General features: G+C 42.6%; 2 protein-coding genes across 13 annotated transcripts in view; both read left to right on the forward strand.

Annotated features, from left to right (window-relative positions):
• Positions 1–93: 93 nt before the first annotated feature.
• On the forward strand, positions 94–12,712 carry ATG4A (autophagy related 4A cysteine peptidase). Of its 6 annotated transcripts, XM_080624925.1 has the most exons (13): positions 94–142; positions 1,632–1,742; positions 2,926–2,997; positions 3,387–3,485; positions 4,740–4,841; positions 5,381–5,453; positions 6,827–6,906; positions 7,863–8,050; positions 8,166–8,244; positions 9,181–9,326; positions 9,956–10,012; positions 10,609–10,720; positions 11,108–12,712. In XM_080624925.1, exons 1-13 carry the CDS (start codon positions 133–135, stop codon positions 11,170–11,172), a joined length of 1,194 nt encoding a protein of 397 aa, XP_080481051.1. In that variant the 5' UTR covers positions 94–132; the 3' UTR covers positions 11,173–12,712. The 6 variants fall into 6 exon arrangements, with proteins under 6 accessions (XP_080481051.1, XP_080481052.1, XP_080481048.1 ...); XM_080624926.1 differs by lacking the exon at positions 9,956–10,012; XM_080624922.1 differs by lacking the exon at positions 11,108–12,712 and having other exon boundaries at positions 10,609–11,096.
• A 1,230-nt stretch (positions 12,713–13,942) lies between these two features.
• The window catches only part of ZNF711 (zinc finger protein 711), a 33,363-nt gene continuing 27,189 nt past the window's right edge, over positions 13,943–20,116 (forward strand). For 5 of the 7 annotated variants that reach the window (XR_013957578.1, XR_013957579.1, XM_080625014.1 and 2 more), the window contains exons 1-2: positions 13,951–14,079; positions 18,237–18,824. The gene's annotated coding sequence lies outside the window, so the exon portion shown is untranslated. Of the gene's footprint in view, positions 14,080–18,236; positions 18,825–20,116 lie in introns of all 7 variants that reach the window. The other 2 variants (XM_080625015.1, XM_080625016.1) reach the window with 2 other exon arrangements.

Consider the following 20,116-nt stretch of genomic DNA (forward strand, 5'->3'; position numbering starts at 1 on the left):
ATTTGTAGTCCAACAGGCGGGAGGCGACGCGCTGCAGAGGGCCGCCGAGACTACACCTCCCGGGGTGCCCCGCGCCGCGGCCGTGTTGTGCCTCCGTGTCGGGGCGAGGAGGAGGATGGTGACAGCGGGAGGATGGAGTCAGGTGAGGGGCGGTGGCGGGAGGCCGCGGAGGGGGCGAGGGTTGAGCGGGGCGCGGGCCCGGCTGCTGTGGCGTGGGTTGGCGGGGCAGGAGTGCTGTCGAGGGGCTGGGCCGCGCCCCTGGGGCTGAGGGGCGAGGTGGGGGTCGGTGCTCTCCGTCGTGAGGGGTTTGCCTGGCGGTAGGGGCCAGGGCCCCGCGGCAGCTCCCGGGACGGGGGCACAGAGGGGTTCTGAGAGCTTCGGTGCGGAGGGACTCGGCCGGGGCCGCCCGAGGCCGGTGTTGCAGCTGGCAGCGGCGGGAGGGGGGACGGCTCTGCGGGGGTAGCTCTGCAGGCCTCGGCCGCGGGGTGTGCGGACTGGGAAGAGAAACCACGGGAATGCTGTCCCGACGGCCGCGGAGCCGGGACTTAGCCCTCTCCTCTGGGTTTGGAGGGGTGAGAGTCTGTGTCTGGGCTCAAATTCAAGCAGTTTATCCTGTAAGTGCAATGAGTGGGGACTTTCTGACGGAGAAGACGGAGGCCCGTGTAAGAAGTTCCGCTCTATAGAGTGTCTTAAAGAAGCTGATGGTGGTTTTGAACAGCTGCCTACGGTAACGTGCAGAGGAGCTGCGTCTCCAGTGCTTGGTAGCACCGACCTGGGTCTCCAATAGGCTGCTTGCTGTAGCTCAGCTTCACCTCCGGTTGCTATAATACATGTTCTTACATTAAATATCTTTTGTACCTTTACCTGATGATTATTCATTCTTTATACTGTGTGTGCACTTAATGGTGTTTGCTTTCACCTTCTGATTTTGCAGCAATATATCTCTTAAGTTTGTTGTCAGAAAGAAACGATTTTACATTAATTTTTATGCTTGAAGGCCTGTTTCACTCTTCCAGAAAATCCTGCTTTAATGATCTAAAAAAATATAAAATGATTAAACTGTCTTCTTATAGTAACATTAATTATAATTTGTTATTTTGCACTAAATAGACCTAGTGTTGAAGAATAGCAGTAATACTTTTTTTTGTCCTGATTGTTTCAAATCTCCTGTTAGGAAAGTAAACACCAGCCTTACTAACACTTTTCACATGCTTCTCATTAAGCACAAGGCCATAATCGCTCTCAGTGACAGTTTTTGTACATCTAGGATCAAGCATGAGCACATATGCTGTGATGCCTGAATTGGTTTTCCCTTTCCTTGTTTCCTTGAATCCAGTCTTGCTCTCACTGAAGTCATCCTCAATTTCTGCTGCTGGTGTCAGTCAGATGTTTATAACCGAGGTGTCAGGCATGGTATTCTCTCAGCACTTGCTGAGGATAGAAATAAAAACAGCCAAGACATTGGATATTTCAGTGTCAGAACAGCTTGTCAAAGAAAAAAGACTAAATACAGCTGGCAGCACTGTTCAGAAGACCCAGAGACTACAGCTAGTTGTGTCTGCGAACTCAAAGTTTTGCATGAAAGATCAAAGGGATAAAATGGAGTTTGAATTTTGTGTATTCCTGTTCAGTTTTATCTAGGTATGAAAACCAGATCACTATACTGTCAGACTACTTAGAAGAATTTCCAGAAACCGATGAGCCAGTGTGGATTCTGGGAAGGCAACACCACCTAAACACAGGTATCTTTAGAATGGGAATTATCTGTAAAATCTATAGAGCATTCATAGATTCACATGCAGCCGCAGCTTCTGATTTCCTTACATTCTCTAAATGTCTCATGAGAGTTTATTTTTCTCCACCAACAAAAGCCAACTATAAGCAGCAGTATGCATCGTGTAATCGAACTGGAAGTTTACCAATGTACTTTCTACCATAATTCATGCAAAGAGATTGTACTTGTAGCAAAGGTTAGTCGGGTCACCTCTGAACATCAAATGCCTCAGAAATAGATAAAGGAATAACTTTGGGAGAATGTTCAGTGTAACTAATGTTACTTTCTCTTGAGAGATGCTGCCTGCAGCCTGTTACTTGCAACTAAAGTGATATTTCAAAAGGATAATAATAATAAATTAATCTATGTCACATGCTGTGTTTTGATGAAAATAAACATATGACCTAAAAGTCATAGCAGATATTTGTATATCATATAAACCAAAGATTTCAGAAATGAGCTTTTCTCCTTGGGGAGCAGGCAGGGGCATCTCCTGTGTGGCATATCAAAGGCAGTGGCCATCAATGCAGGGCTGGTGTTCAGGACAGCCCAGGGTACCATGTAAAGCATCCATGGGCTGAAGGATCCCTTGGAAAGGCCACTCTGTCTGAGCCACAGCCCAGAGAAAATGCAGCAAATAAGGTTGTTAAGAGTTGTTCTGAGCCTTTGGGAGAATTGTGTAAGTGCGTGTGAGGTTGTTTTTGTTTTTTTTTTTTAATAAAAAAAAGGTTTAATTACATTTCATATTACGAACCTTTTCTTAAAGTGACTTTGTATTGGGTTTGGAGGTAATGCATAATTCCATGTTGGTTTGCATGTAGAAATTCTTTGCCTTTCTGAACTTGCTTTACCAGTTCTTTCCCGAGGACATAGTTCTCCCTAGTTGTTTCGTTCAAGCTGGGCATAGTCATTCCAAACACCTTGGAAAACTTCACTGGCTAATAATTATTTCATCCTTAATAAGGTAATTTTAATTAGCAGTCTGCAAAAGCTCTCTCTGTTTAAACAGCCAAAACCAGTTTAAGGGTCTTATATGTAAAAGCTAACAGGAGTCTTCCATGCGATCTATATATTGACTATACAGGGAAATTATAATTTTTCAGTTTTAAAAATCCATTTTAATAATTTCTTTCCTCTTAAAAATATTCCAGACAAATCTAAGTTATTGTTGGATATAAGTGCTCGTCTCTGGTTTACATATAGAAGAAAGTTTTCGCCTATTGGTGAGTATGCAGCAGAGCAGCTGCCTTGTTAGAAATTAGTGATGTTACCATGGACTGAAAAATTATTTTTACAGTATTTGAACAATTTGAGCATCATTTTAACTGTTTATGTAAATAAAATACTAAAGCTATTAACAACTGTGTTTACTTGCACATGCAAGTCATCAGGTCTTCACATCTGTCGAGCAAGCAGTAAAGTTAGACATAGAATAGTTAGGGTTGGAAAGGACCTTAAGATCATGTAGTTCCAACCAGCAGTATGGAAAGAGAAGGTCTTATTACGTACCTTCTATCCATAGCACAGTTGCTGGAGATTTTAACTCTGAAATTTTCTGTGGTGCTGCATTCATTTTAAAGCCCATATTCATCATAATGAACTTTTTTAATAGGAGGCACTGGTCCTTCATCTGATGCTGGCTGGGGATGTATGCTGCGATGTGGGCAGATGATGCTGGCACAAGCACTGATCTGCAGACACTTAGGAAGAGGTGAGTACTATTTCGGAGTGAACTTTTGGGTTGTTTGGAGACTGTTTAATTTTTGTTGTAGTTTTCCATACAAGCCCAAAACCTGAATTTATTAATGAAACTTTATTTGATACCCTGAGAGAAGCTACTAGTGAATTATTCTACTCCGATGGGCAAAATCATGCCATCCTTTAGCAGAGAAACAGAAACAGAGAACAAATAGGGAATCCCACTGTTGTTGTTTTATAACTCTTTTTGAGAAATGCCTGAGCTGAGGACAAGGGAAAACTTGCCACCATGGTTCTGAGCTCTTGCCCTTCTCTTCATTGCTTGCATAGCCACCAAATATTCACACACAGTGCCCGTGTTAATACTGACGTAGCAATAGATACCACACTACGTATTCCACAGACTGCTCCCCCACCACCAACCTGAGGTCCAAACCCCAAAGGAGAACCCAAGCAAGCTCTTAAGCCCATATCAGCACCTCACATCCCAGAATCATGGGTAAGTATCATAGGTCTCTCTGGTCTGTGTGTAGCTGCTGCGTCAATTGGATTCTTACAGTTAGGTCTGTAATCCTTCCGCTATTGTGCTGTGGTTTCTATGGCAGCATGCTTTGTGGATTTATCCACTTGAATAACTGAATCCACAGAACACAGGTGCAAAGATTTAACTGAAGGAGTAGGCAAACAAACAAATTACCTGAGAAAAAACAGGCTATGAACTTGTAGTATGTAGCTACTTCATAGTGTCAGCCCTATGTAATTGCTTCTCCATCAGTAAATGGGAGGTAACTACCTTATGTTAGAAGCAAGAATGCAGATGGCGAAGCTATGTGGTGAAAGATGTGGGAGATGACCAGCATTATTTGGACTTTGCCTTATGGATCTGATACCACTATCTTACAAATGCTTATGTTATGCTTACGAATCTAATAAAATCTAAATGGAGCGTGTTGTTTTTCCAGCGCTCACAGAAGTTCACATCCAGCCCTCTTCTCCACAGTGTTCACTCAGAACATATTTGCAGTTGACATTTTTATTTTATTTTCCCAGTTTTCACAATCTAGCCTGTGATGATAAGGGCAGTTTGATAATAAATGATAAGCTGTGACTTCTAGGGATTCTAAACAAAATGTAAATAGTAGAGATGGAGTCTACATTAGTCTTTTAATATCTCATTGTATGACTTTCTAGTAGCTAAAAACTTGATCAGGATGATGGGAAACATTATTATTTTTTAATCTGTATGACTTTGTTTTTCTTTCTTAAGATTGGCAATGGGAAAAACACAAAAAACAACCAGAAGAATATCATAGAATCTTACGGTGCTTTCTAGATAGAAAAGATTGTTGCTATTCCATCCACCAAATGGGTAAGAACATGGCATTTTCTTTTTTTCCCACTGAAATGCCTGTGGTGAAACTTTCTAATTGGAAATGTTAATTCAAAACTTTAAAAAGGTGATTATGAAGACAGTGTACATGTTTATATATAAATAAAAATGCATGCAAATGGGTACAAAGTATAATGATTGAGAAATGTTATTCGCTGAGACCTAAATAAACCTGTATACAACAGTCTGGCTCTTGATAACGTATGTGAGCTTCAGGTACTAGAGATGATGGTATTAAAATAGACAGTCACAATGCTTATTGCTGTAATTTCTGATAAAGGACACTAATATTTGTAATTCTTATTACAGTTTATAAACTTTCTGTAAAGGAATTAGCAGTCATTAAGATTTGAAAAGTGCATAAACTGAGAAAATAATTGCTGCTTAAATACAGTTTGCAATTGCTCTAGAATGTATGTCAAAATATCAGTAGGTCATGCTGTTTAACAAAGATAGTGACCAAACTCTCTGTGGTCTTTTTTTTCTGTCCTGTGCGTGTTTTCCTCATAAAAAAACAGCGCAGATGGGTGTTGGAGAGGGGAAATCGATTGGAGAATGGTTTGGACCAAATACAGTTGCTCAAGTCCTGAAGTAAGTCAGCTCATGCTAGCTCATTCAGAATGTATTCCCTCACTTAGGGTCAGCTCTGCTCAGAGACCAAGATGAGGCCCAAGATACAGTTTTAAAGGCTGATGCCCCTCTCCCAGAATGAGGACTATATATGCCATGGGTCTGCAAGTACAGTGCAGACCATGGTGCTGTAGCCTGCTGGGCAGGTACTGAGTTGGGATTGGGTGAGTTCTAAATTTTAATACACCAAAAGCCAGGGGAAGACCTGCAAAAAGCTCTCCTCTGCCATTCTGTTGACATGCCTTAGACAGTAAGCACCACAGACAGGTATTCCCTGCTGCATAGTGGCACAGCTTTGACAGGTCAAGAGTGCCACCATGCAGGTTATACTGTAGTGGTACGTGAAGCTGTCATCAGTGAGCATCAGTGAACATCAGTGAAGCTGTCCAGGCCAAGAGACAACTGAACTGCAATTCCCCACTGTCTGAGCTGCAGTTCTGCCTGAAGGCTGCTGTATAAAGCATGGTCAGCTCCTCCTAGTTCAGAAACCACACATAAAAAGTTGACTTGATGTATTTCTGAGAGATAGGTGGATGTGCCAAATCTCAAGTGGAGGCTAGACTGCAGGTCCTGAGTGCTCAGCAGCAATTCATTGCAGTCTTAGGACAGAAACGTTTTGGGGAGAGAGAGAGGAGCTAAAGCATGCCATGGCCTTCAGCTCTTTTCACTTACAAATTCTTCATGTCTTAGTGCTAAAATGCAGGTTTTTCTGGCTTATTTTAGACAGCTGGCTTTGCCTGTGCAATGTAAGAGTGTAAATTGCTTTATCAGAGTCTTGGATTTCACATAAATGGACAGAAACCCGTGTGCTGAAATGCCTCCCTCCTAACTTTTTGGTGCTGAAAACCCTTAGCTGGTCTAGCTTTTGACACCACAATTCTGCTGTCTGCATGTGCACAGAAATAATTCTACTGAATTTAGTGCAACTTCTTAAGCAAAAAGTAATATGCAGAATTGGCACAGGATTTGTTTCCTTTCTAAACAGTGCCAGGCACAATGGGCAAGATCCCACTGCTGGGGCTGTTAAAAAGTAATAAATCTAATTATGTGGTTGAGCTATTACTATTGCTGCATTTGGCAAAAGGACAAAAACAATTTTCTCATGGTACAGTGTGTGCTTTTCCTGGTACCACTCAGTATTTACTTTTCTAAATATATTAAACATGCAAAATTATCTTTTTATTACATGGAGTTTTCAAAAACAATCCAACAAATGTGTTCTTCCAAAGAACCAGTTTAATTTTTTTACTCAAGAACTATCTAATTGTTCTGAATCAGAAGTTACCCACATAGTCCTACTATTTTATATTAATTATTACTTCAATGTTTTCTAGGAAGCTTGCTTTATTTGATGAATGGAATTCATTAGCAGTTTATGTATCTATGGACAATACAGTGGTCATTGAAGACATCAGTAAGTGAAACAAGTCTTTCTAAGTCTACATTAGCATCTTAGCAAATATTAAGGAGAAGAATAGCTCAAACTGATTGCAAATTTAAGTGTTTTGGGAAACTTTGTTTTGGCACTGTTAACAGTTGGACTCTGATCTTAAAGGTCTTTTCCAAACTAAATGATTCTGTGATTAATTTTCTGGTTACAGTTTTTGATTGAACTCCACTTTCTGGAATGTATCTAAATATGACCAAAATACTTTGGGGCCATCCCTACTTGTTCCCAAGGAAAGAAAAGGAATGAGAGAAATACAAACTCAGACTTTGGGTGTCCAGAACTTGAGCTAGCACAGCATGATGCCATGGTGGCCAACTTACAGACCATGCAGGTTGGAGGAAGATGGAGTTTGGTCTGTGCTATCTAAACTCCTGCCCCAGAAGTGGAATGAAGTTACAGTACGTAGAAATACAGGCAGTTGCTTTTAATACAGAGTTTGCCAAAGAGAAACTGGGGTGGATCCTACAGAAACACAAATGGCCAGGCTTAATTTTCAGTTGTAAGAAGGGTGGGTTTACAAGTGGTATTTACCCACAGCCTATTTCTACTTTAGCCCCTACTTCTGCTTACTTTATGTTTACATCACTGGAAGGACAGAGTTCCCTGAAGAGTTTCTAATGCTGTCATCTGTTGTTTAATTTCCCAGTCAAAGCTTGACAGTATTAATAATGATAGTAGTAAATGTAACTTGTCCTGAATATTCATTCCCTGGTCATTTATCTCATGTCTCACTAATGTGCCAGAACACACTCTGTCTGCTGGAATTACTGCTACTAAATAGTTACGATTTCCATGCCCTGCTCCGTTTGTCTTAAGAGCTCTGTAAAGATGTTTGGGAAAGTGTCTCAATTCATGGTTGAGAGGAAGATCTGCTCTGTGTTCCTTTGTGCATTCATTGATTTCTGTTTTTATTCCCACAGAGAAAATGTGCTGGTCCCCTCCACAGGGCAGCAGTGCAGCCCACAGCACTGCATATCTGCACAGGGGTGCTCTGGGCCGTAACAAGAACACCACAGGATTCTGCACAGGCTGGAAACCCCTCTTGCTTATCATACCTCTACGGCTAGGGATAAATCACATAAATCCAGTATATATTGATGCGTTTAAAGTAAGTTGAGGGGTTTGGTTTTTTTTTTTTCAGTTAATTTTTTGTTATTGTGAAATAAGTTGAGGTATCTGATATATCAGTACTGATTTCATTTTTCCTCCCTTTGAATGTCTAGGAATGCTTTAAGATGCCACAGTCCTTGGGAGCATTAGGAGGGAAACCAAATAATGCCTACTATTTCATAGGATTTCTAGGTAAGGCAAAAAGCAACTTGTTCAAAATATGCACAGGTTCTAAACAGAAAGGAAGTTTTTGGAAGGGAAAATAGTAAGCAGTTTAAGCATGAGAACAGAGTAGAAGAAATGAAGAAAAGTATCTCAAATACCTCAGGAACAATATAGTATCACCCCTATAAGAATGGAAAAGTAGCAGCAAAACTTGGTGTAAAATTAAAGTAACGATACAAGCAAGACCACCACACTGGGAAAAGTTTATACCATTTGACAAGTGCCAAATGTCATGACTGCAAAAATCCTGAACTTTCCCTAATCTTTAATACTTCCTAATAAAGGGTGTCTTGTTTTATTCTTTTGCTTCACAGTTTTCTTAAATGAATTTCTTGTATTTCAAACTTTTTCTGACAGCAGAATCTTTTTTCACCTTCTTTCATGTATTCCTTTACGTTTAAGCAATAGTTAATACCAGATTCAGTCCTTTAGATTGCACCCCATTTTGAGCCATAATTTTATGGCTACTTTGTTCTTCCTTTTGTGAAACCTGAACTCTTTTAGTTAGATGTCCTTGTTCCAATTTCTGAGTGAATGCTTAATGGGATTACAGATTGCATTTGTGTTCATTCCATAACTTTTGAATTGTGGAATGTTTTGGGATTACAATGGTTGAGATTTTTAAAAAGTGTATCAGACCTCACATAGAAGAGGGAAAGTATGTGACAAAGGTAGAACAAACCAGCCAAAAAATCTACCTTAGCAGGTCACAATAGAATATTATACTAAATTCCCTGGGGGAAACTCTTGTACATGTCCTTCTGATTCCCTTAAAGACTCCCTAGCTGGAAAGATAACATTTGGACTGTGATGATAATTAATTGCCATTCTACATGTCTGGATGGAATAAGTGCTTATTGAAGCCTCTTGCTTATTATCAACCTGTGGATTTTACCCCTACAGGCAATGAGCTGATCTATTTGGACCCTCACACCACACAAAGTTTTGTAGATTCAGAAGAGAATGGCACAGTTGATGACGAGAGCTTCCACTGCCAGCAAGCCCCACACAGAATGAAGATTATGAATTTGGACCCTTCAGTAGCTTTAGTAGGTGTTAGGGATGTACTAATGCATGTACTGTACAGATGCATGTACTTTATTTCAAAGTAATACCTCTGTGTATTGATAAAGGCATTTCCTTGAGCAGATTCAGGATCACAGGGCAGTCTTCTATGTTCTAAAAATCAGCACATGGTAGTTTATATATTAACTGTCTAGGATGCCTTAATCTCAGGTCAGGCAGGGAATTGACTGTTTGTATCCAGGGAGCTAATTAACCTTCTTTACTGAGCAGCATTTACTGTTTGCAAAAAGTATTTTGAAGGTCAAAGTAAGGAACTGAATCAGGTTTCTTTATTTTATTCCATCACTACCATATATATATGGTCATTCTGGGCAAGTTACTTACTTAAGCTTAATTTGTTTTATATAATTTACAAATCTTTAAATGGAATTAATTTGTAGAAGTCATCCAGTGTACATCACAAGAACACTATGGTAGTTGAAGGAATTAAATCTGATCCCATGCTCATGTCCTTTGGTTGGGTGGAGGGTGGTTGTCACTTGAGACATATGTTTCTAAAGCTTTATACAAGGCATAAAGATACCACAGCATCCTTTGCTCATTGCCATACTGTTATTATTTGATACCACTACTGTACATATTTTTTCCTTAGGGCTTCTTTTGCAAAGAAGAATGTGATTTTGATAACTGGTGTAGTCTTGTACAAAAGGTAATAATACTCTCTTGAGTTCCTCTGGGTGAAATAACTTATAAGGTTTTAATGGAAATTCCCATTGCATCTTTCCCTGTGTGCAAAGTAAATGAGCCAGAGAAGGATGCGTTAGTGTATCAGGGCAAGCCAATACTACTGAAGTACTGATCGAAGCTTGCTCAGCATTCTGACAACCGTCAACCCTGCCACTTGAAAAACAAGTGTAACTATATACCCTTAAAGTTAGTCTTTTTTTTTTTCACGCTACCGTGTTACTATCTGAAACTTAGTCACTGACTGATGTTCAAACTAAGTATCAGCTGCCAAGCTGAAGCAGTTTCTTTCTTTGTTTCCGGGTCCTTCTTTATTGTCACATAATCACATAATATTTTATTACGTGTTCTAATTATGACTTCTAGGTGTGTTTTCAGCTAGGAAAATGTTATAGAGATCTGAGAAGCAGTGATTTTTAATGAGATGTGTTTTTCTCTGAATGTCTTCATGAAGCCTTTGGATTTTGAGAGACATAATAGTTACAAATGTTTTTAATCAGACATTTTAGTGTTTGAAGGTTCTCTTGAGGCATCTTTATAATGAAAATATTCTGTCCTCAGGAGATTCTAAAGCAACAGAGTTTACGGATGTTCGAGCTGGTCCAGAAACATCCACCACACTGGCCTCCTTTCGTGCCACCAACCAAGCCAGAGGTGACGACCACAGGAGCAGGTGCAGTACTGACTGAAAGCAGTGTGGCAGAGCCTTCCTCCTTGGCAAAGAGAGCAGTCAGCACAGTCAGCAGCAACTGCACTTTACTAAGGGCAAAGTATTCGCCATGTGATGAAACGCCTTGTTCTTACAGGATATCATATCTGTGTCCAATCAGGCCACATACAATTGCTAGCACAGAGATATATATATGCATGTTTTCTCAATATTGTAAAATACTTTGAAGGACACATACCAGAAAAGGGGGCTTTGGTGGGTTTTATATGTTTGCTTCGGGTTTTGTCTGTTTTGGGTTTTTGGGGGTGTGGGTTTTGGGGTTTTTTTTAGTAAACAAAATTAGGCATGCCTTTAGCTTCTAAGTTGTTTAATTTTTTATATGTTTTCCAGAACTCATTGAATCTACTGACAAGCTATTTGAATTGGAAGAAGAATTTGAAATCCTGAGTGTATGAAGGAAACTGTGGTGACCTTTCTGAGTATTGAACGTATTGCTAATATTATTGCATTGACTTAAATCAAACAGCCATGTTAGCCCCAAAGTGCCTGAAATGACAGAAAACAGAGCACAAAAACGTGGTAGTGTCCAAAACTCCAACAGCGACAGTTCCTTCTGTCAGAGAGCTTCCCCAGATGGAAAAGCAGTAGAAGATCTCAGAGTAAAAGCCTTAAAGGGAACTTCTTTCTAATGTGTGTCTTTGCTGAAGACAGACTGTTGAGATTAAGGTAAAAATAAGTCTGTCTGTGGGCTGTGTGTCTGGAGAAAGGAATAACACAAAATGGGTGTTTCTTGCTCTCGTATAATGCAATAGTTTAGTTCTTAAAGCAAAACAGTCTCCATTTAAGGAGGATGTTTCCTTCCGTCCCCTGCTGTGGGCTGCATCGTTGGAAAAATACATTGTCTTGTTTAAAAGATCGACTGGATCAGAAGAAAACCGTTTCCTTGTTAAATATTTTAACATGTATATGAGCAACCACACTTTATTACAAAAATGTTTCTGTGAAAGGAACTATGTCTAACGTATATGTTTTGCAATAGCCTTCCTGTTTCTGGGAAACCTCAAGAGGAACAGGAGCCTCAAATATATGATATCGATCATGACCACTGTTAGAGTTATGGTATATTTCACCTTGACCTTAAAACTCAAATCATTAAAACTTAGGCTGACTTTTCTTTTGGAGCTAAAATGAGTCAAAGGTGGTTTAACTGTACCTTATTTATTATAAAAAAGATTTACACAAGTTTCTCTGTTACAGCACTTTATCCGTGCATCTAATAAATTTCTTAAGCTTTTCATAAGTTGTATGCTGCTACATTTTCTTAATTTGTTTGTGTGAACTAAATACAAACCAGGTTATTTTAAAACTTAATATATAGGCATATGCAAATTACTTAATTGTTGTTTTCTGACTTGTTGCCTTTTGAAATCTGTTTTGGTAGAAGTGCCTTAATTCTGCAGGTTTATCAGAACACCCTATGCAGTTTGGGTCTTAAGGCAGAGTGTCTCTCTAGCAGCCATAAGAAAACCAGCTCAGAATAATTAAAGGCAAAGATCTTTTAATCCATTTTAAAGTTCATTTTTACTATCAGAGAGTCCCCGTGATGGTCGTTCTGTCACAGTGTTATGGATGTGAATCACAGTTTCATCTTCACCAATAAATGACAATACAGAGAATCACTGGATGCTGTCGCCTCTCACTTGCACTTTGTGAGCGGGGCCAGAGTGATTTCCAAGAGAACAAAGCATGTTCCATCATTCTTGCCTTCAGTGTTTATTAACCACAACGTGGAAACCATACATTTAGGAAAAAAAACCATTTTCTTCCCCTCTCCATGGGTTAGCTGCAAAGTATTACTATTTAATACATGAACTTACTGTTCATGTAACAGTAATTGTAGCCCTCTGCTTCTACAGATGAAAATGAAGCCCTTATTCTGAAATGCTCTGTCTTGAGCAGTGACTGCTAAAAAATGAAAGCACCTAAGTTAACAAAATAAACATAATAGTAAAATCAGTGGAGTGCAGTTGTTCTGTATGCAGCTTTTAGCTGTTACCTAAATGCTTTTCAGAGAGGAGGTCATGCTCCAGGCTACCTCCTGAAGTATTTCTGGTGGGGTAAAAAAAGGCTGGTGACTGGAATTTGCACCCCATGCACCTGACCAGCTTGTGTGGGAGAAGGCTAGGCTTGTGGGGCTTGGTATGAGCCTGGATCTTGCTGGTGGAGCCAGGTTATCCTGGCAATGGAAGCCATTCCCTAAAGATAGTGGTGCTTAAAATGCTACGGCTCTGGTCCTTGAAAAGTAATTGATTGTATTTGCATGTGTCCATGCTCAAAAATCAAACCAAATCCCTGCAGCACCTGATGCCTCTTTTTACAGCCCTGTGGCTGGAAAGTTGTCATTTGCCAGTTATTTGCAGATTTGCATAAAGTAATGAGCTCCACTGTGTGCATACTGAGATCCAACGTTGCCTTTGCATCACCCAGGATGTAAATACAACAGGATCTGTGTGCAATTGGCCAGCTAAGGAGCAGATTGGATATTCTGCATGAAAGGATTGCTACTCAGGGACGTTAAATGCCTTAAAGATACTTGCAAAACACATCCAAAGCAGTTGCTGATCTCTATTCGAAGGAAGTTAAAGGCAGGGACAGGAAGGGGGGGGGAATGGCTTTAACCTGCCAGAGGGGAGATTGAGATAAGTTCTTCCCTGTGAGCCCAGAGCAGCTGTGACTGCCCCATCCCTGGCAGTGTTCAAGGCCAGGTCGGACAGGGCTTGGAGCAACCTGCCCTAGTGGAAGGTGTCCCTGCCAGCGGCCGGGGCTTGGAACTGGATGAGCTTTAGGTCCTTTCCCCCCCAACCCATTCCACAGCTGTGTGGCTCTCACCGCCCGCCGGCCGTTGCGGTGGTTCTGCGGTGGCGGCTTTGGTGCCGTGCCCTGCACCGCAGTGCGGGCGGGTCGCACCGGTGCCCATCCTGCCCCGGGGGCAGCAGCCGCGGTCACGGCGACACCGGGCGCCGCCCCTGGCAGGAGCTGCCCGTGCCCGTGGCAGAGCCCCGCGCGCTTCCCGCCGCGCACAGGCGCGCGGGCAGGCTGAGGGCAGCGGCCTCGCGCGGCGGGTGCGCTTGCTCGGCGCGCGGTGACGTGCGGCGGCCGCGGCGGGGCCGGCGGCGAGCGGGCGGCGGGGGGAGGGGAGCAGGCCGCGCGCGCTCGCGGCCCAGGCTGTGATTGGTGCAGGCCCGGCCCCGGCGCACAGCAAGGCCCGGCCGCCGCCGCGCGGCGGAGTCCTGCGGCCCGGCCCTTCCCCCGCCCCGGGCCCCGTTCCGCGGCGCGGCCGCCCGGCGCGGGGACCCGCACAGGTGAGCCGAGGCGGCAGAGCCGGGCCGGCGGGAGGTGGGCACAATGGAGGAGGCTAGGCCGCGTCGCAGGCCGCGACCGGGCCCTGCCAGCGTCACCGCGGACACCGACAGGCCCGGCCGCCCGGCGGTGGGTCGGTGAGCCTCGGCCGCCGCCGGTTGCTGCAGCGCTGGGCGGGAGGGTGCGGGCGTCGCCAGCTAACCCTGCGGGTGAGGGGCCTCTGCGGGCGGCCAGAAAATGGCGGAAAACAAGATGTCGGCCGGCGGGGCGGGGAAGGCTGCGGCCCCGCGGGCCGTCGCGCCGCCGGGACAGGGGTTATCCCCGCCTCCCGGCCCGCCGCGGGACACCCGGCTCCTACGCCGCCCGGGCCCGCGGGTGGCGGGGCGGGGAGCTGGGGCCGCGGGACAGCAGCAGCGCGGCGGCGTCACGGACGTGGCCGCTGAAACGACGGGAGGCCGCGGGGCGCGGCGGCCCCTTCCCTGCAGCGGGCGGCGTTCCGCGTCCGCGCCGCCGCCCTGTGCCCTCAGCGGGTTCCTTTGTCTTCGCGTTCCCACCCCTCCCTCCGCCGCCTCTCCCTGGCGCGGCGGCACCGCTCCCGCTTCCCCGCGGTGCGGAGGGGCGCTTCCAGGCGGGGACAGGGTGCCTGGGCCCGCTGCCGGCCGCCGAGCGGTCCGCGGGCGCGGAGGATCCGCAGCGGGGCTGCCCGGCCGGCACCACGGGCTCGCCCGCCCGCCCCGCTGCCGCGCTCCCGTTGCCCGGTGACGCGCCGTCTCCGCGAGCACGCGCGCTGCGCTGTGCTGTTCTGCGCTGTGCTCCGCTCCACGCTCCTCCGCAGCCGCGCAGCCCCAGCGCGGTGCCGTCCCCGCCGTCTCCGGTGGAATGGCGGAATAGCGAGTCCAGGCATAGGAGCCGCGGGCAGCCCCTGCGCGGTGCTTCATGCGGCTGCCGCCCTTCTCTTCCCGTGGTCGCTATTATGGGAAGTTCCGTTACGGCTGTGGATGTAACACGTAGATGTAAATTCTATTTTATTAATTTATTTAAGAGCCTTAAGCGCATTTTCGGGCAGTAAGGCACAGTCTCTTGCACTGGTTTTGCTTTTGTCATTTTAAATGGATTTGGAGTGCTAAATTTTCATGAATGCTTTATAGGTGAATACAATAAAGGACTTTAAAATGGAGATGTTAGTTTTTCATACCCAGTGTTTTTCTGTGAAGGGCTTATGGTAACGTGCACGTTATTACATGAATTGGGTTCTTCTGCTAAAGATTTCTGCATAAGCAGGGTGTTTGTCGTTGCATTTCTGTTGGTTGCTGTGTTAAAAATTAGGGGTGAACCCCCAAAACTCTCAAGTGTCTTCAGGGGAGGATAATTCTTTTGTATTCTTCTTGAACTTGAATATAAGAGAATTAGAGAAAAACTGGTTTGGATTTTTCAGCTACATCGAAGTTTATTGTGTTGCATCACTCTGTATCTGAGCATGGTCCTTTTGGTTTAATTAAAATGTCATAAGCAGCTTACAAATATTTGAAACACCAGACAAATTCTGTTGTGTTTTGCTTTATTATATGTAAACAGGGCATAATTATTTAGAAAAAAAAATCATTATTTTAAAGGAGTGCTTAAGGACTGACCATGCAAATATGCTTGATGTGCATATGTATCCCCTGCACATACTGGAACACTTATATGTGTGAACTGGGAGATGCTTGGCGTTTGCAGGGTTAGGAGATTTAAAAAAGGATGTTTAGGATGTCACACTGTTTAAGAGATGTAAAAAAATGTATTAAGTACATACTCGTGTGTAAATTTATTGAGTTATAATTGGCATTTTGTATAAATATTTGTTATGTTATAAAAATCTAAAGTATGCCAACAGTGCCTGTAAGCCAGCATTGTGACTGGGAGCTCCACTGTGCCCCTGGGTACAGGAATGACACCCTTTTCTTTTTTCCCTGGGAGTGCTGAGGTGTTGTTTTTTCCCTTCCTTAAAATACTTTGGTAAAGATTTCTCAATTTAGGGTGCTTTTTGAAAGCTTACTTAAAATTAAAATAGGAATGGTTATTTTATGATATTTTTATGGGAAGAGTAAACTTAAGAATAAATCACTGTGTATACCAAGAGCAGTGTTTATAAGGGCCTGGGCCTTTACCAGTTTCTAAGCTGAGTTTTGCTGTTATGTATTTTTAGGTAATGCCAAACTGCCAAATGTTACCTTTGATTTTAAATTTTAAACACCGTTTACAGTAGTAATTTACAGTAGCGTTCCTGCCCAGAGACATAGAGGTTATATATCCCTTTTTTTACCCTAAAATTCATTGCTTGGTCTCGGCTGAGCCGTCTTTAAGGAAGAGGTTTGGCATAAAGAACTGGAATAGCTTCTATCTGAAGCTAGTTAGAGAGAGATGGTTTTCAGAAAAAGGAAACCAATCTCAGATACATGCATATTTTAAAAATTTAGGCTTGAGATGCTACCCTGGAGTCTCAGTTTAGTAACTGGTTCGTGAAATTCTTCATTTTGGGATCTCATGGTAATGTCCTCCTTCCTGGTACAAAATAACATGCTATAATATAAAAAAATAATAAAAATAGTTTGTTGTAAAATGATATTATTTTAATGGCTGGTGCTACTAAAGCATTTTTGTGGTATTTTCTTTAAATACACAAAGGAGAAGGAGAATTGAGAGAAAAAAACCTTGAGATCTTGGTAGTTAGAGGCAAGAGGTATGGGTAAGTTTTGGATTTTGACAGTATACCGAATTGTGGCTTTCTGCCTTATTTCTCAGTCCTTTTTAAAACATGAAAAAAACATTTATTCTGTTGTGTGGGTATATAACATGGTGTAGAACCACAGTTAATCACTGTACTACATTTTTTGCTGTTTCCAGTAATAGGATTTGCATGCATATATTGTGTGAAACTGAATCATCTGCACTGCTGAAATCTGTGAGCAGAAACAACCAATTGTAGGAGAACCGTGGGCATAACCTCATGTTAATTGTTCCAGCATTAGCAGCAAGGGGGGTTCTTGCTGTCCCTGCATTCCTTTAAGACCCAGAAGTAAATCTGAAAAAGAAATTGGTGATCGTGTAGTTAATGCAGCTCTGTCCTGTGTCTGCATTGAGGGTTTAGAAGAGTATGATTAAGTGAGGGTTGGATACCAGCTGCATCAGCTGAGGTACAGCTTCAGCATGTTCTTTGCTAGTGTGTCATCACCCATCTCTGGGTTTAGTGGAAGTTTGAGGTATTCATAGTACTACTTGCACAGAAGGTGCCATCGCATAGCTGTACTTCTTTATAGCTCTGTTAGCTACTAGGAGAATACTCCTTTTAGTGATAATTTGCTTTCCTTGCAGAAACTCTAATTTTAAAGTTGAAGTAGTAGTCTTACTTTGCATTGAATTTTCTGTGTAGCACAATATGTAACAGATTTGGGCATCGAATTGTATAATCTGTGAACAAATTAGATTGCTTATTGAGAAGAAAGGAAAGCTCAGCATGTTCTTCTGTAATCCAAGATTGATATAATTTAAGATAATTTTTCATAACGATTTACCTTAAAAAAAGAAGGATTACCTGAGTGTGAAGGCTGGAAATTGCGAAGTATTGCATTAGTTCTGAAGTTACTATATTAACTTAGCCATTTATGGTCCAGAGCTGAATATTATTTTGTAATGGCAAGTATTTGTTAGCTACCCTAAGAGTTTCAGATGGCTGTGACCATAATTGAGAAGTGCTGGAGCACTGCATGAAGGTTCTGAAACTGCTCTGCAATTCTTGCAAATGTTAAATAATTTGATTTTTAGCCAAAATGTAAAACTACATTGAAATTTGATTGTCTGGGTGGAATTGGGTTAGTGAAATCCTAGACTGTTTTCTCATGGATAATACTTGACTTGTGTTTTTATAGTACTGGCTGGTCTATGACCTAACTTACTCTGTTATGGCACTATCGAGAAATTATTTTGGGGAATTCCAGTGGCTCTGCAAGAAGAATGTTATGTCATTGTCCCCAGGAGTTAGTATTGCTGATGTAACAATTTGAGAGAAGTAGGTTTGATCAAACAGTATATGGAGACAATGTGGAAAGGATGATAGAATGTGGAAAGGATGATAGTGACACTAGGTGATACAAGTTCTTTGGTTCTTTTGTATTCTCAGTTAAGTTGAAACCTCCTTGGGGTGGATCCGTGACTTTTTCTTGAAATTACCATCATTGTGGACCACTTCCTGCTTCCTTCGCTTGAGGATTTGAAGAGTATAAAAGAAGGAATGATCTGCTCAGTTCCTTCCTTGACAATGAAGATGCAGTAAGCATGGATTGTGTTTTCCACATTTCTCACCTTTAAGATTATTTGTTACCCTGTTTTGTATTTTTTCATATAAAAAAACCCCAAAGACAGAGTCGTACCCACCTGGCATTTGTGGCGTGGCCTGCACAGAATAGGAATTCTGCATCACCTGCTGGAGCGAAGGCATTTAACACAGTCATGCTAAAGGAAAAGCAATGTAGCACTACAATTGACTTTTCACGTCATCTCACCTTGGTGGCTTTCTGCCTGGCTTGAACAACACCTGGAGCTTCAGTTTCCACACGCAGACTGCCTGATGCTGGACTGACACAGTAGAGACCACCTGATTCTGTGGGTCAGCCCTGTGCAGCGTGACTTTAGGCACTAACAGAGTGCCAGCATCTCCCTCACAATGGCAACTTGGTTTGGTGCCAGGGATCCAGCACTGTCAGTTCTGGTGAGCCACAAGTGTTGCCATAAATGTGGTAATTGACTCCCTTCGGTTTTTAGGTCTTTTACCACGGACTCTTGTGCCTGTAACTGATAGAGCTTCATGTTTAAGAGAAATTAATGTCATGTCTACTGCAGTGTGGTTTACTTCTGGATTAGTGCAATAGTGTGAGTTGCATTAGGTCCTGGCTCTCTGGGTCCTTTGGTTCTAGCCTGAAAGTGTCTCAGAAACTTGAGGCACTTAACGCCATTTATTACAGCTTGGTTTATTTTATTACTCACCTCGCTTGACTATGTTAGTGCTTAAGTCTGTTGTGTTATATTTCATTGCAGCAGGGTTGTCAAATAGGTTGTACCACAAAGTACTTGAAGTTTCTAGTGTATTTTGGATTTAGATGCACAGACTTAAAGACATTCTTGCGATAGGATAGGGGTCAATTTTTCATGAGATTCAGAAAAGCGAAATCAAGGTTGGTGCTACAGCAGTGAAAGTACCCTATTTTTGAGACTTGCTCTTAGACGCGTTTGTACTTCCCTGTTCATCTCCCCACCATGCAGTTCCAAGCAGTTCTTACTTGAGCTCTTATTCTGTGTTCACTTCCCACAGCTCCTGAAACTTCATTTTCTGTGTGATACTGTCATTTATTTCTGATTCTTGGATATGAGAGGGCAGAAAAGTTCAAGATTTTAGTCTTGTGCAACAGAGGCTTTTTAAGCTAGAGATTTCTCACCTACAAAACCCTTGCTCTCTTTATGCTCCTGTAGCTGCTTTTATGCAGTCATTTCATCTCCACTGAGAACTTGTGTAAAAGACTTCTGGGTTGCAGCAAGCTGCAAACAATTCGGAATCCCCACACTTTAACACACTTTTATTTAGTAGCAATGCAAATAACAGAGAGGAATGCTATTTTATCCTTCTCTCCTGTATTTTATGGAAACGTTCTGTCAAAGAACTGTTACATGCTTTCTCTTTCTCTGAAAACAAGTCTTATGGAAGAGATGCAGCATCCTCGAGACAGATGATACCAGAAATGGAGATCTTGGTAAAATTGAGTTCAGTGAAAAGCTCAGCGTTTACTCTCCATGTGTGAAAATTCTTAGATACTGGAATAATTGGAATTGCGTTTCAATGACTGTGAGAATCTCAGAAGTAAAGCTGGCATAGGTGTGTGGCAAGGTTTGAGGAACTGGTGTAATTTTAAATGATTGAGGAAAATAGGTCTGACAAAAGAGAAATCTGGAAACGGAAGCCCCTAAAACATTAAGGGGCATTAGAAGAGCCAAAGCAGCAAAGCAATT

This window comes from Psittacula echo, assembly GCF_963264785.1.
Source record: "Psittacula echo genome assembly, chromosome: 8".
In the NCBI taxonomy this organism is placed as follows: Eukaryota; Metazoa; Chordata; class Aves; order Psittaciformes; family Psittacidae; genus Psittacula; species Psittacula echo.